This window comes from Pteropus medius, unplaced genomic scaffold (genome assembly GCF_902729225.1).
Source record: "Pteropus medius unplaced genomic scaffold, Ma_sr-lr_union100, whole genome shotgun sequence".
In the NCBI taxonomy this organism is placed as follows: Eukaryota; Metazoa; Chordata; class Mammalia; order Chiroptera; family Pteropodidae; genus Pteropus; species Pteropus medius.
Window position 1 is genome coordinate 8,308,535 of NW_024344371.1, and position 14,189 is coordinate 8,322,723.

Here is a 14,189-nt window from a genome sequence, read left to right on the forward strand (position 1 = left end):
TTTCCTTCTTGGTCTACTCGTCTATGCCTATAGGTAAGACTGTGTCTCTAGAGGACAGAATTGATGGAGATAGGTGGCTATATAACGGAGATTGTCTTACTTTTTTTTCTTCCATTACTGCAGCAGAAATGAAAGCATTCAGGATTCCTTACTATAATGGCAGTTCATAAATGAAGAGAAAAAACTCTGTGGGTTTCTAGGTATTTTCTATAACATGTGTATTCCCCTGCCTGCCCCATTATAGACTTCTACAGTTTTAAGTTGATCTATAGAATAGACATCAAATTTACTGAAAAGCTAATCTTTAAATGGTTACTGAAATATTCATGTATTTTTGTCATTTGGCTATTGAACATTTAAGAAAGACTTAAAGAGTTGGTTAAGATTTTAAAATTTGCTGACAAGACAAGCATGAAATAGCTGTTCCCCAAGTATCTCATAATACAAATTGTAGTAGGTTTTAAATTTTGTAACATATACTTCTTCTTCATTATTTACATTGCCTGGCATGGTGCTGAATGACTTATTTATATAAAACACACACATACACACATTTCAATAACCATTGCATGGATTTGGAGTGGTTCTAAGAATGCTGACTACCATGACAAGTCAACTCTTCTGCTTAAGATTCCATTTACGATGTTTTAAATCTCAGCCTTTTGAAAGGCTTCATTTGTGATGGTTTGGTGGAAAGAGTCAATTGGATGATGAATCAGAGCATTTTTCGCATAAGTTCTACTACCTAATAGTAACATATCATCAGGAAAGACATACATCCTCCCAGACCTCAAGTGTGTATACGGAGGTTCTTATTATACACTTTCTGAGATTTCATCAAGCTCACAAGTGATATATAATGCTATATAGATTAATACATAATAAAAGAAAAATAATTCTGATAAAGAGGCAGAGAGTAGAGATAAAGGCCTGGCCTACTTTTCAAGAGTTCTCTTAGCTTACTTATCAGCCAACATCAGGAAGGTTATTTTGTTGTACTTTTTTAAAACTACTTTGCTTCCCCATCTTTTCCTCTTCAATTTTCTATTATGTGGTATATAATGTATCTATATCAGGTATTACAGGTAAAGATACTTTACAGATGTCTTCCAAGCCATTTCTTGCTGGAAGATTTCCAGTAAAAAAATAAATCAGAAGCCTCATTCCTTGATTGTCTGCCACATAACTTCCATATATTCATATCCAATCATTGTACTACCCTCAAATGCAATATTTTGTCCTTAGTTTTCATTTGAAATTACTTTTTCAGAGATTTAACAGTTTTAAATCTCATAAATTCAAGTTGATTTGAGTTGATTTTGTTTAGATTATGTTTCTTTTTGAAGTTCAAACAATAGAATTCCAAATGCCAATATGAACTTTTGTAGTACTGACAGATATCTGTTGGGCTCTTTCAGGAGACATTCCTTTACATCTTGATATAAGGGAAGCTTCAGATACAGGCCAGCCAATTGTGTTTTCACAGCCTGGAAGTGATGAGGTAAGTTATATTTTTAAATATGTATTTTAATTTCTTTTTACAGGATACATACTTTTTGATGTATAGAAAGTTGAGACAATCAAGTTTATTTGCAATGCACATATTAAACAAAGATTGGTTAATGTATCTAAAGGATCTTTAGACTATGGCCATGCTATGCTGAACAAGCCCGATCCCATCTGATCTCGGAAGCTAAGCAGGGTTGGGCCTGGTTAGTACTTGAGTGGGAGACCACCCAGGAAGACCAGGTGCTGTAGGCATAAAAAATAAAAAATAAGGGATTTTAAGCTGACAAGGTCCTTGCAATCTGTAAGGTCAACCAAGGGTTGTCTCAAAAAAAAAAAAGCATCTTTAAGTTACTATTTTATATGGTAGGCATACCAGTGTTAGCTCTGAATTATCAACTGAACAATTTCAGTGACAAAGAATCATCACCTAACCAATTTTCTCATGAAGAACATGAACAATGAAAGTTTGTAGAGTTCTTGTCTTGCTGGCTATCAATGTCCAACTGCCCGAGGTTATTATATTTCAAGTGTCTGAAGTTCCGCTGATTGTTGGGAGAAGGAAACCTAATTTTAAAAACGTTAAATTGGATATAGGGAAACTATATACCATTAGAGATGTGCTTTTCATTGCTTTTATTTTAATAACTATGATTAGGGAGGTGAAGTGGAAAAACTAGAAGTGTTTCATTGGGGATGTAGTTGATAGATTTTTAAGATTGCTGAGGTTTATGACTTTAAGCACAAAATATTTTATTTTACTCTTTTTAGAAAATAGAGATTAAATTAATCATATGTATCTCTTCTTTCCTAAATAGCACTTGCTATTTAAGTTGAAAAAAGTCATTTATCTGATACATCAGTTTGGGTATAGTTTTTATACTCCTTTGCTGAACAGTCCCAAACAATCTTCTAATAGTTTCTCTCATTTTTTCTTATTTAACAAGTATAATGTTATAGTACTGTTGTTTTGTTTTTGTTCTTTTTAAAATTAAATGTAGTTGGCATACAGTATTCTATATACAGTTTGAAGTGTATAGCATAGTGATTCAACATCTATATAACATATGAAGTGATCATGGCAATTCTAGTAACATTCTGTCACCATACAAAGTTATTGCAATGTTATTGACTATATTCCCTATGCTGTACATTACATCCTGTGACTTATTTATTCCAGTTATTTTATAACTGGAAATTTGTACCTCTTAAGCCCCTTCACATTTTTGTCCATCTTCTACCCTACTTCCCTCTGGCATCCATCATTTTGTTTTCTATATCTGAGTTTGTTTCAGTTTTGTTTTGCTCATTTGTTTTGACCTTCAGATTCTACATATAAGTGAGATCATATAGTGTTTGTCTTTCTCTGTCTGACTTATTTCACTTAGTTTAATAACCTCTAGGTCTATTCATGTTGTCACAAATGGCAAGATTTTATTCTTTACATGGCTGAGTAATATTCCAGTGTGTGTGTGTGTGTGTGTGTGTGTGTGTGTGTGTGTGTGTGTAAATTATCACATCATATCTTTATTCACTCATCTGTTGATGGATGCCTAAGGTGCTTCCATATCTTGGCTATCATAAATAATGTTGAAATGTACATAAGTGTACATATATTTTTTCGAATTAGTGGGTTTTTTAAAAAATTTCTTCAAGTAAATTCCCAGATATGCATTTGCTGGTTCATATGTTAGTTCTGTTTTTAGTATTTTGAGGAATCTGCATACTATTTTCCCTAGTGGCTGTACCAATTTACAGTTCCACCAACAGTGTGTGAGGGTTCCTTTTTGTCTACATCCTCGCCAACTCTTGTTACTTGTTTTTTTGATAATAGCCATTCTGACAGATGTGAGGTGATATATCAGTGTGGTTTCGATTTGCATTTCCCTGATGATTAGTGATGTTGAGCATCTTTTCATTTGTCTATTGGCCATCTGTATGTCTTCTTTGGAGAAGTGTCTATTTGGATCGTTTATTATTTTTTGACGTTGAGTTGTATGAGTTCTTTATATATTTTGGGTATTAATCTCTTATCAGATATATCATTTATAAATATCTTCAGTTCTGTAGGTTTTCTTTTCATTTCATTGATGGTTTTCTTTTATGTGCAAAAGCATTTTAGCTTGATGTAGTCCCATTTGTTTATTTTTGCTTTTGTTGCTCTTGTCTGAGAGGCCATATATAAAAAAATACTGTTAAGGCCTATGTCAAAGAGTTTACTGCCTGTGTTTTCTTCTAGGAGTTTTATAGTTTCAGGTCTTGCGTTTAAGTCTCTAATCCATTTTGAGCTTATTTTTGTATGTGGTGTAAGAAAACAGTCTAGTTTTATTTTATTTTTTTTCATGTATCTGCCAGTTTTCTCATCAACCATTTATTTTTGAAGCAGCTATCTTTTCCCCATTGTATATTCTTGCTTTCTTTATCATAGATTAATTGACCAAATAAGTGTGGGTTTATTTATGGGCTCTTGGTTCTGTTCCATTGATCTGTATGTCTGTTTTTGTGCCAGTACCGCACTGTTTTGATTGTTATAGCTTTATAGTATAGTTTGAAATCAGGGAGCGTTATACCTCCAGCTTTGTTCTTCTTTCTCACGATTGCTTTGGCTGTTCAGGATCTTTTGTGGTTTTATATAAAGTACTGTTATTTTGTCCATCCATAAGTACTACACCTTTCATTCTAGTTTGCTTCTCTAGTCATGTGTGAACTGGAAAATAAAAGATCCAAGCTTAGTTAGAGTTGTGAATAAAGTAAGAGTAAATTGACAGTCAGGAACTTTAGATAAATAAAGTAGGTTTACTTTGAGTTATCCTTTTCAGGGACTGAGAGCTCCTTTCCCTTTCTTAAGGGTCAACAGTTATGATACAGGAGATCGAGTTGCTGAGAATATGATCTCTGAGTAAATACAGTATTGCACTTATCATTGGTTTTCTTTTCTTTATCTTTTAGGTAATATTAAATTTCCTTCTCAGTCTTTACTTGGAAATATTTCAGATGAACAAAATCCATAACCCTTTATTTCTTTCATAATTGAAGTCTGGTAATTCTAACTACCATAGGTATACTTTACTTTATGCAGTGAATGAAAAGTTGCATGAAAATTGAAATGCCTCCTGACAACAGACTATTTAAAGACATTCTGTGGCGATTATGATGAATAAGATTAATTACTTACTAGTTTATTTCAGTTATGAGTTTACATTTCTTAATATTTTTCCACCTGTCTATTGTTGCTTTTTTCTTCGATATTTTTCAAAAGCAAGGAACATGTTAAGGAAGTTAAAAGAATGCAATATAGTATAGAACAAATAAAAACCATCAAGAGATAATATGAGTTAAAACTCTAAGCAAGTGTCTGTGGAGTTTTTTGTAGTTGTATATTTTTTAAATCTCATTAACATCTGCATAAAAATTAGACTTTTTATATTACTGTTGTTGGGTGACATTAGTGAGAATGTGAACTGCCTAACCCTTTGTGGTTTAAGCTAGATTTGATTTGGTGAGTTGTGCTATAAGATATTTCTGGTACAGACTTTCAAATATAAGTTGGAACTTTATTATCTTAAAATTTCTAAATTATTACCTCATAGTCTTAACATGAAAAGTGTATGATAAATTGGAACTTCAGATCTTTAAAAACAAAAGATAAATGAACAAAACTCTTTATAAAACTTCTTGCTCTTTGGTTCCATCCATTTCCTTTTAACTTATTAATGATAGAGCAGGCAAATAGGATCCAGCTGTATTATCTGTGCCTCTAGATGGCCCAATAAAAGATCTTGGATAGGAGAGAAAGGTTAATCTGTATAGACTTGAGTTGATGAAAAAGAGAGTATTAATATTTTGAGAAATCTAAGTTATACTTTTTACATACAATGTGTGTTTGCTATTTGCTGGTTATGGATTTAACAAAAGCGGGTATTTAATTTACTTATTCCTCAGTTAGGAAAAGTACCCCAAAGGACATGTTACTATGAGCCCATCCATAAAATTGTAAATTACTTGTAGAGGACAAAATAGTAATAATAATGGCCACCAATATTTATTATTTGCTTCTTCTGTGCCAGCACTTCACATACTTTATTTTCAATACTCCTTCAAACCCTTCGAGGTAGATACTGTTGTTATAACCATTATACAGATGTGGAAACTGTGCCTAGAAAGGTTAAGTGATTAACCCAAGGCCTCAAAACTAGTAAGTAATGGAGCTAAGATTTTATGCCTGTCTGACTTAAAGTCCCCAAATCTTCACCAGTGAGCTATTCTACCTCCCTTTAACATTATTATATCCCACAGATTTTCCAAAACAATGCCTCATACACAATAAGAACCAAAAAGGATTTGTTGAAATAATACTGCATTGGCTGAAAAATTCAATCTCAACAGTTTTGTAGAAATTGAAACTGTTAAACTAAGCACTTTTAGTGGTTTCTCAGCAAATGACAATCTAACCATTACTTTGAGTGTCCTATATTGAAAGTTTAAGTTTGGAGATGGTCCTTTAAAAAATGAAGGTTAAATGTAGCAAATTTGATTGGAATCATTCAGTATTTTGTGTAGTCTGATAGGTATGTCTCTAATTTAACGTAAGAACTAAAAGATTATAGAATGATGGCCTTGTCTTAGCTTGCCTTAATGAACTTTAAATTTTCATCAGAAAATATTAAATACCTAGGAAAGCTACTAGGAGATTAAAAAGGTATTTATAAAGATGCATGGGTGAAAATCAGCACATTAAAGAAAAATATTCTTTATAAAGTACATGTTATTTCCATTTCTAAACAAAAACTATTATTTCTGTTAACTATAGCAGGGACTGAAACCATTTTTAGACAAAGCATTACATTATGATTATTTGTGTCTTGGATTTTCTGTTTCATATGTAATGTCGTAAAAGGAGCTGGGCTTTGGAGCCTGGTGGGCCCAGGTTTGAATATTTCCCAGCCTTCTGACTTTGTGACCTTGAGCAAACAACTCCCAGTTTCTTTATCCAAGTTGAGCCGATGATGCTTATTTTACCTCAGTGAGATTACTTATGTGAGGTACTTGGTATAGTGGGTACACAATAAAAGAATTTAAGTCCTTATTCATGTTTTGAAAACTATTCTTTTTTTAAAAAGATATACTCAAATGAAATTTTAAAACTTTTCTGCTAAAATAAAGCATAATTCATACATTAGGGTTCAAGCATAGTTATTTTACATGAAGGTATGTGAAACACACTAAAGCATTTCATCAAATAAGGGTAAATATAGATCTTAAACAGTTCTTTTACTGTGCAGAGTCAGAAAGTTGGACAGCTCATCTTGTATTAGCAGTAAATCTTTCTGGGTCTTGGTTTCCTCGTCTTATAAAATGGGGATAAGGACAGAATTTATTCCTTAGGGTAGCTGTGAGGATAAATGAAATAATACTTGGCAAATATTAAGTACTGTAGTAAGTTTTGGCCATTATTAGTAGTAGTAGTTAGTAGTTGTAGTAGTTGTATATAGTCAATTCTAAGTATATAAATATATAAATTAATAGTTTTAGAAAGTCTTAGGTTGTTTATAGAAAGTCTTACTGTTGTTTCTGACAGTTACTTTCATAGATAAAATAGAAAAAAATAAGAGATATTCATTTGTATTGCAATTGTTTAAAGTTCTTTAAATGCAAATGTCGTAACCATTGTTCTAACCAGACTGTGAGCAGTGGGTTAGTTTGTGGTGCACTCGGTGGCTTGGGAGCTGCTTTTTTGTGTTCTACTGCCCTGGGGGTTCCAGAGATAAAGGGTGTAAAACTGATCCCAGGAATTCTTCCATGATCCCCAAAACTCAGCGAGTGAAGGAGCCTGCAGGTGCTTGGTGCTGGTATTAGATGCCATTCTCAGAGAGAATAAAGAAAATGTTTTCCAAAGACAAACAATGGGGTGGTAATAGTCCCCTTTAAAATGACTAACAGCTTTTATGCCAAAGAAGTGTTGGCAGTATCTAACTCAGAATATTAATTTTTCAGAAGAGGAAGGTGTAATTTTTCTGCAGCTAGACCAGGTTGCTCGTTTGCTGATACAGGAATTAGAGTTTTGAAAACAGTAATTGCTGGTACTAAATATTTTTTCAAAAAGTCATCCTCCAAATAGTCATCTTCCAAATAATCTAAAATTCTTCCTTCCCCCACCCGCAGTATAGGCAGCAGTATCTTCTCACTCGCTCAGCCTTTTCACTATTAAACTCAGTGGACAACTACGGCAAACAGTTCATGAGTCATTTGACATGTGTTGGGGAGAGATATAGCACAAACTTATCTGTTCTTTTCCAGGCCAAAGCTTACCTGAGGATAGCTGCAGAAGTGGTAAGAAGATTGCCACCCCCTCTGCAGTGATTCCCTAAGTGTACTGGAAATTTACCTGCTGCTTGACAATAAGAAGACCTTTGGAAATCAGCAGTGTAGTGGTAAAACCTACAGAAATGATAGCAATCATAGTTATTTTCTTGTATTTCCAAAGAAATAATGTCTTATTTTCAGATTTGATTTGCTAAGCAATGCCTCGCAAATAAAATTTTTACATATCGAAGCTAACTGCTACATTTATGAATTTTTTTGAAAGCCGATGTGTGCCAACTGCACAGAACTGCATCTTATTTTATTAAACTACCCCTTGAGGAATCATGAATTTATGTTACAAGCTCAACCTTCAGTTGAGGAGAGAACAGCACTCTTCTTGCAGGACTGCAGAGCTCGACATTTAAAGTATTTACTGAATTCATGTAAAGACATAAGTGTGACACCCCTCCCTCAGGCAGTTTGGTCTGAGTTTGAATCCTGCCTCTAGTACTGTCTTGGACATATTCTTACTGTAGATTAAACCTACTTCTTCATCTGGACAGGACTCTACCCTAGACATAATGAATGTGAATCTCCAGCAGTGGAGCCTGGACATATGTATTTTTAATAAGATCATGATTTTGATGATTTTCATTATGATGGTAATAATAGTAATAATAGCTAACATTTATCATGTGTTTTCTTGTATCCTTATAGTTAATGTTCTATTTGTATGAATGGGGTGCTGTTGTTATTTATCTCCATTTTACAGATGAGGAAACTGAGGTACAGGAAAGTTAAGTGTCTTGCTGAGGGTTACTATTTTAGTAAAGGATGGAGCTGGAATTTAAACTTTGGCAATTGGATCCTTCCTTTTGTAAGCAAAGGGCATTTGCTTACTTCAAAAGAGGAATGTAGTATTTAACATTTCCTCAAACTCCTGAAATCCCCTCTCCCTACTCTACCACTTTGTGGGAGCATTTCATGGTGAATACACTTTGAAAAACATGTATCTTGTCTAATTAAGGCTCAGAGAGAGAGTCAAGGGCTTCTCAAGGTCAGGTATCAAGATGGTTGTAAAGCCACAAGTACTAATAAGAGTCATTAATTAATCCTCAGTTATAGAGAAGTGATCTATGACCTTTGGCAACTGCCTTGATGTCCTTTCCTCTGTAAATAGCCAGAAAATTAGGCAGAGTTACATATCATTATAAACATGTTTTCACACTTATGTTCCCATAAAAGATTATACATGGTTGTTTATAGCAGCTTTAATATTGTAATAGCCAAAACGACCCAGAATTTTTTGGTGGGTGAATGGTTAAACAATCTGTGGTATATCCATAGTATGGAATACTACTCAGCAATGAAAAAGAAGAAACTGTGGATACATGCTATATAACCTGGATAAATTCCAGAGAATTATACTGAATTAAAAAGCTAATTTCAAAAGGTTATGTACCAGACGATTTCATTTATATGACCTTCTTGAAATGACAAAACTATAGAAATGGAGAATAAACTAGTGGTTTCCAGGGGTTAGGAAGGGAGTTGTGGAGGATGGGAACTGTGTATATCTAGAAAAGGACAACACAAGGGATCCTTGTAAATGGAAATGTTCTGTATCATGACTGTATCAACGTCAGTATCTTGGTTGTGATATTGTACTATAGTTTTGCAAGATGTTACCATTGGAGGAAGTCAGGTAAAGGGTACAATGGAATCTCTCTGCATTATTTTTTTACAACTGCATTTGAATCTACAATTATTTCAAAATAAAAATAAAAGTTTAATCTAAAAAAAAAACAAATATGCTGTATGTCTGAACTGAATGTCCTGGAAAAAATTATCTATGCTAATTAAAATCATGAATAGAAGTAATTGTGGACATGCGCAATCATCATTAATCACTCTGAGAAGGAAATAATGACTTTAAGTTGTAGATATTTATTAGTGTTTTTATTGTCTTTTCAGGGTAGGCCAGTATAGATAATCATTGAGCACTTCTAAATACCAGAAAGCAAGTACTTAAACTTTACCTGGAAAAAGAATGATTTGAGTAAGCTCCAGGCTCTTAAAGTTGTATGTCATTATTTAATATATCTGATGGAGAAATGAGAAAGATAGTCTTTATTCATAAATACATGAAGATTTACATATATAATTACCAACTCTCTTCTCCTTCTCCCTTACCTCCTAGTCTCTGCAGACACTTCCAGGAAAGCCACTGAAAAAGTAGTGGTTGGAGTATATACACAGGTTCAGAAGTGGTAGAAGGGAAAGTCTCTAATTGCAGAATGAAGCTTATTCTAAAATTTTGCCCATGGCAGCCTTTGCTAAGCTTTAGAGAGCTGACTTCAAAGACAGACTATCAAGCATAACTATTCTACCTGTTGTTAGGGGTAATATTTATTCCTCATTCTTCACATTTTCATAGAGTGTAGAGAATTTCCATTTCACTATCCAGGAGGGAAAGGCAAGCTCCCCAACCCACGCCATTCCAGGAAAGAAGGAGTGACTCATCTTACCAGAAAATATCTTCCTGTCTATATTTCTTTGATTTCAGCCAAATCCTGAGTTTTCTGAGGCAGGCAACAGGGAAACCTTAAGTTTTCCATCTCTGCCTCGGACTCGGATGGCAAATCCATCTAATTTAGGGGTAGGGTATTCAGTAATCCTGCTTTTGATCAGTAATACAGCTTACATATTTTTTACCTTTACATGAATTCTGTGCCAGTCAGTTCCAAAAAGGGGAAGAAACCCCCCAAGCACACTCCCCGAAAACACAAAATACTTTCCTAGAATCCTACAAAATTAAAACCAAAGAGTATATTTGAAGCACCTCTGGTAAAAAAAAATAAAAAATAAAAAATAAGTTCACCAGTGACCACAAGATATTTTGGGGAGATGTGGGGAAAGTTATTATGAAGTATATTACATACACAGACAGCCAAGCACAGAAGACATAAATATACAGGTCAGTTAATTATCTACAATGTGAGTATCCATGTCACTACCAACCAGGTTAAGAAGTAAGACGCTGCCAGCATCCCAGGAGCCCCTGTGTTTTCCTTCACAATCACTATCCTCTTTTTCCCTTACAGAGTTAACCACATGCTGATGTTTTAACACCTAAGCTTGTTCTCTTAAACATTATAGTTTTGTCTATTCTTTAAAATTTATATTAAATGGAATTATACAGTATTTTATTCCATATTAGCTGCTTGCATTTTGTTTCATGTTGACTGCTTTTGTTCTATATTATATTTCTGAGATCCATGTCTCTTGTTGCATGTAGTTATGATTTGTTCATATTCTTTGCTATAGAACATTCCATTGTTTGAATACCCAACTTATCCATTCCATTGTAGATGGATATTTAGATTGATTCCAGCATTTTACTATTATAAATAATGCTGTTCTGAACATTCTTGTACGTGTGTGTGTGTGTGTGTGTGTGTGTATTTTTTTTGGTATTTATGTGCTTGAATTTCTGTTGAGTTATTTCTGAGAGTGGAATTGCTGGTAGTTGTTTAGTGTTATCTCATTGTGGTTTTAACTTGCATTTCCTGATTACAAATGAATTTGAGCACCTTTATCTGCATTTATTGACTAATAAATATCCTCTTTTGTGTCATGCCAGTCAAATATCTTGCCCATTTTTCGGTTGTGTTGCTGCAGAATATATATATTTTTATATTCTTGTTATGGATCCCTGACTGTTTTATGTGTTGCAGATATCTTTCCCACTCTATAACTTGTCTTTTACTGTCTTAATAGTGTCATTTAGTAAACAAAGGATCTTAATTTTAATGTATTCAAATTTATTCTTTTTTTATGATTATTAATTTTTGTGCAGTGCCCTAAAGTTATGAACACATTATCCTATATCAGCTTCTAGAAGTTATAGAATTTTTTGCCTTTTACATTTAGTTCTAAAACCCATTTGGAAGTGTTTTTTTGGTTATTAGGTGAGGTAGACTTTAAGTTTTTTTTCTTATGAATATCTAATTGTCCCAGTACTACTAGGACTGTCCTTTCCTCTACTATTCTGCAGTACCACTTTTGTTATATATTAAATGTCTGTGTTTTCATAGGTCTATTTCTGGACTTTCTATTCTGTTCTGTTAATTTACTTTTGTGTCTTTGCAACAATAACTCACTGTCTTGTTTATCATCACCTGTTGTTCTTCAAGAATGTTTTGGCAATTCTCATTTTTTTGCATTTCTATATAAATGTTAGGGGCAGTGTGTAAAGTTCAAAAATAACAAACTACTAGAGAGTTTCAGTTTTGCTTAGGATAGAGAAGACTGGAAAGAGTATCATACCCATCCTTAGAACAGGAACAAACTGTATGATCTATAAAATCATAACTTTTCTTAAACCGACCAAAGTACCTAAGTTATAGTTCATTCGACTCTCTTGAAATGTAAGGAAAGTCAGACCCCTCTAAGGAGAGACAGGATGCAAGCATTACCTCACCTTTGGCAGAACAAAGAATAGCTGTCAAGCTCCCTACAAAAGGGTAAAAATTCAGTGAAAAATTTTAACAAATTGCTAAAAACTGAGTGGGATAACAGAAGCTAGAAACCCTGATGCTGCTAACAGAAGGGGTGTTTGCATTCACTCATAGGCTTTTCTTGTGGACCTTATTGGTGTTAAGAGAATAATTGAGCACGGGGCAGGGAACTAGAAAAAGTCTTCCTTAGTGGTATAGGCCTGGAGGAGGAAAGCAGCTGCCTTAGTGAGAAAAACACAAAGCCTTCCCTGACCTTTCTTCCCTGTGGGACAAACACCATAAGTTGGGAAGGAGGGGTAGCAAACCTTGTCCTCAGATGAAGACCCATTATGACTGGGCTAGAGAAAATAGAAAAACCCTCTATTTCAGAGGGAGGAACAGGAAGCCATCCTGGCCCCAAGATATTAAAGATACCTTATTCTGGGAGAGGTGAGGGGTGGGACCAATGAGAAAGCCCAATTGCCAAGACTCAGGGACACAGGGTTTGCCTAAAGCTGAGGCCAGACCAGTACAACAGAGAACCCCTAGTGCAAGCTAGCAAGCACTGTGTATGAAGCAACAGCCGTCTACTGCTGGAGGAGGAAATAATAATGTAATAGAGAAGGGCAAAAACTAAGTATGGAATAGGAAAAAAGAAAATATCCTTTGGCAACCCATCCTTAAACTTATGCGCAAGATAATACCAGAAGGATTCAAAGCTAATGGTGTACTGAAGATAACCATAACAACAATAAAACATAAACAGGATCAACTCCTGACCAGTTTGACTCAAAGCTGCACATTAAGACTCTAGCTAAAGAAGAGGCATACCCATATTTAGCCATAAGTGCTATTTACTTCAGTTTCTGCTGTCCTACTCATGATAACCAGTATTTAGTTTAAACATTATAGGGCATAAAAAGCAAGAAAAATCAACTCCCTATCAAGAGACAAAGCATTCAACAGAACCAATCAGAGATGACTCAGATGGTACTGTCAAATAAGGAATTTTAAAATGGTTATAATTAATATGTTAAAGAGTCTAGTGGAAAAGGTGGATGACATGCTTCATCAGATGAGGAACTTCACAGAGAGGTAGAAACCATAACAAGTTAAATAGAAATATTAGAAATTAAAAAACACGGTAATAGAGATGAAGAATGCCTTTGGGCTCATCAGTAAACTTGACAAGTGAAGAAAGAAGTGATGAACTTGAAGATAGGTAAACAGGAACTACACAAATTGAAGCATAAAGAATAAGGAATTTAAAACATGTACACATACAAGTAAGAGCTGGGGATAAATTGGCATCTCATAAGGAAAAGAGAGATACAGTGGGACAGACAAAATATTTAAAGAGATAACTGCTAAGAAGTCTCTAAATAAAAGATATTAAACTGGAGAATTCACAAAACTCAGAAAGCCCCAAGCAAGATTTTAAAAATCTAGATATATCATATTGAAACCATTGGAAAAACAAAGATAAGAAAATCTTGTGGGCAGTAAGTAAAAAATTCACATTACAGACAGACAACAAAAATAATATGACTTACAAACAGACCTGCTGCAAATAAGCCATAAGACAATGGAGGGACATCTGGATTTACAAAACTGTAAATCCAGAGTTCTTTATCAATGAAAATAACATTCAAAAAGGAAAAATTTTTAGACCAACGCTGAGAGAATTCATTAATAGCAGACTCTATTACAGTAAATGCTATAGGAAGTTCTTCAAGAAGGACTAGAGTACCAGATAAAAACTTTGACCTATAAAAAGAGATGAAGATCTCTGAAAAGGGTTAAAGATAAATAGTATCTAGTATCTTATTTTTTACCATTCTAAAAGACAATTGACTGTCTAAATACAAAATAATAGCAATA

General features: G+C 34.0%; 1 protein-coding gene and 1 pseudogene across 4 annotated transcripts in view; both read left to right on the plus strand.

Annotated features, from left to right (window-relative positions):
• NUBPL (NUBP iron-sulfur cluster assembly factor, mitochondrial) overlaps nucleotides 1-14,189 on the plus strand; it is a 294,710-nt gene that overhangs the window by 144,289 nt on the left and 136,232 nt on the right. For 3 of the 4 annotated variants that reach the window (XR_005654429.1, XM_039870497.1, XM_039870496.1), the window contains exon 10: nucleotides 1,419-1,501. Coding sequence is in view for 3 of the 4 variants with exons in the window: in XM_039870497.1 (XP_039726431.1) it covers nucleotides 1,419-1,501 (83 nt within the window). In the remaining variant the exon portion in view is untranslated. Of the gene's footprint in view, nucleotides 1-1,418; nucleotides 1,502-7,803; nucleotides 9,499-14,189 lie in introns of those variants that run through there. The other variant, XM_039870498.1, reaches the window with a different exon arrangement.
• On the plus strand, nucleotides 1,643-1,761 carry LOC120608616 (uncharacterized; annotated as a pseudogene).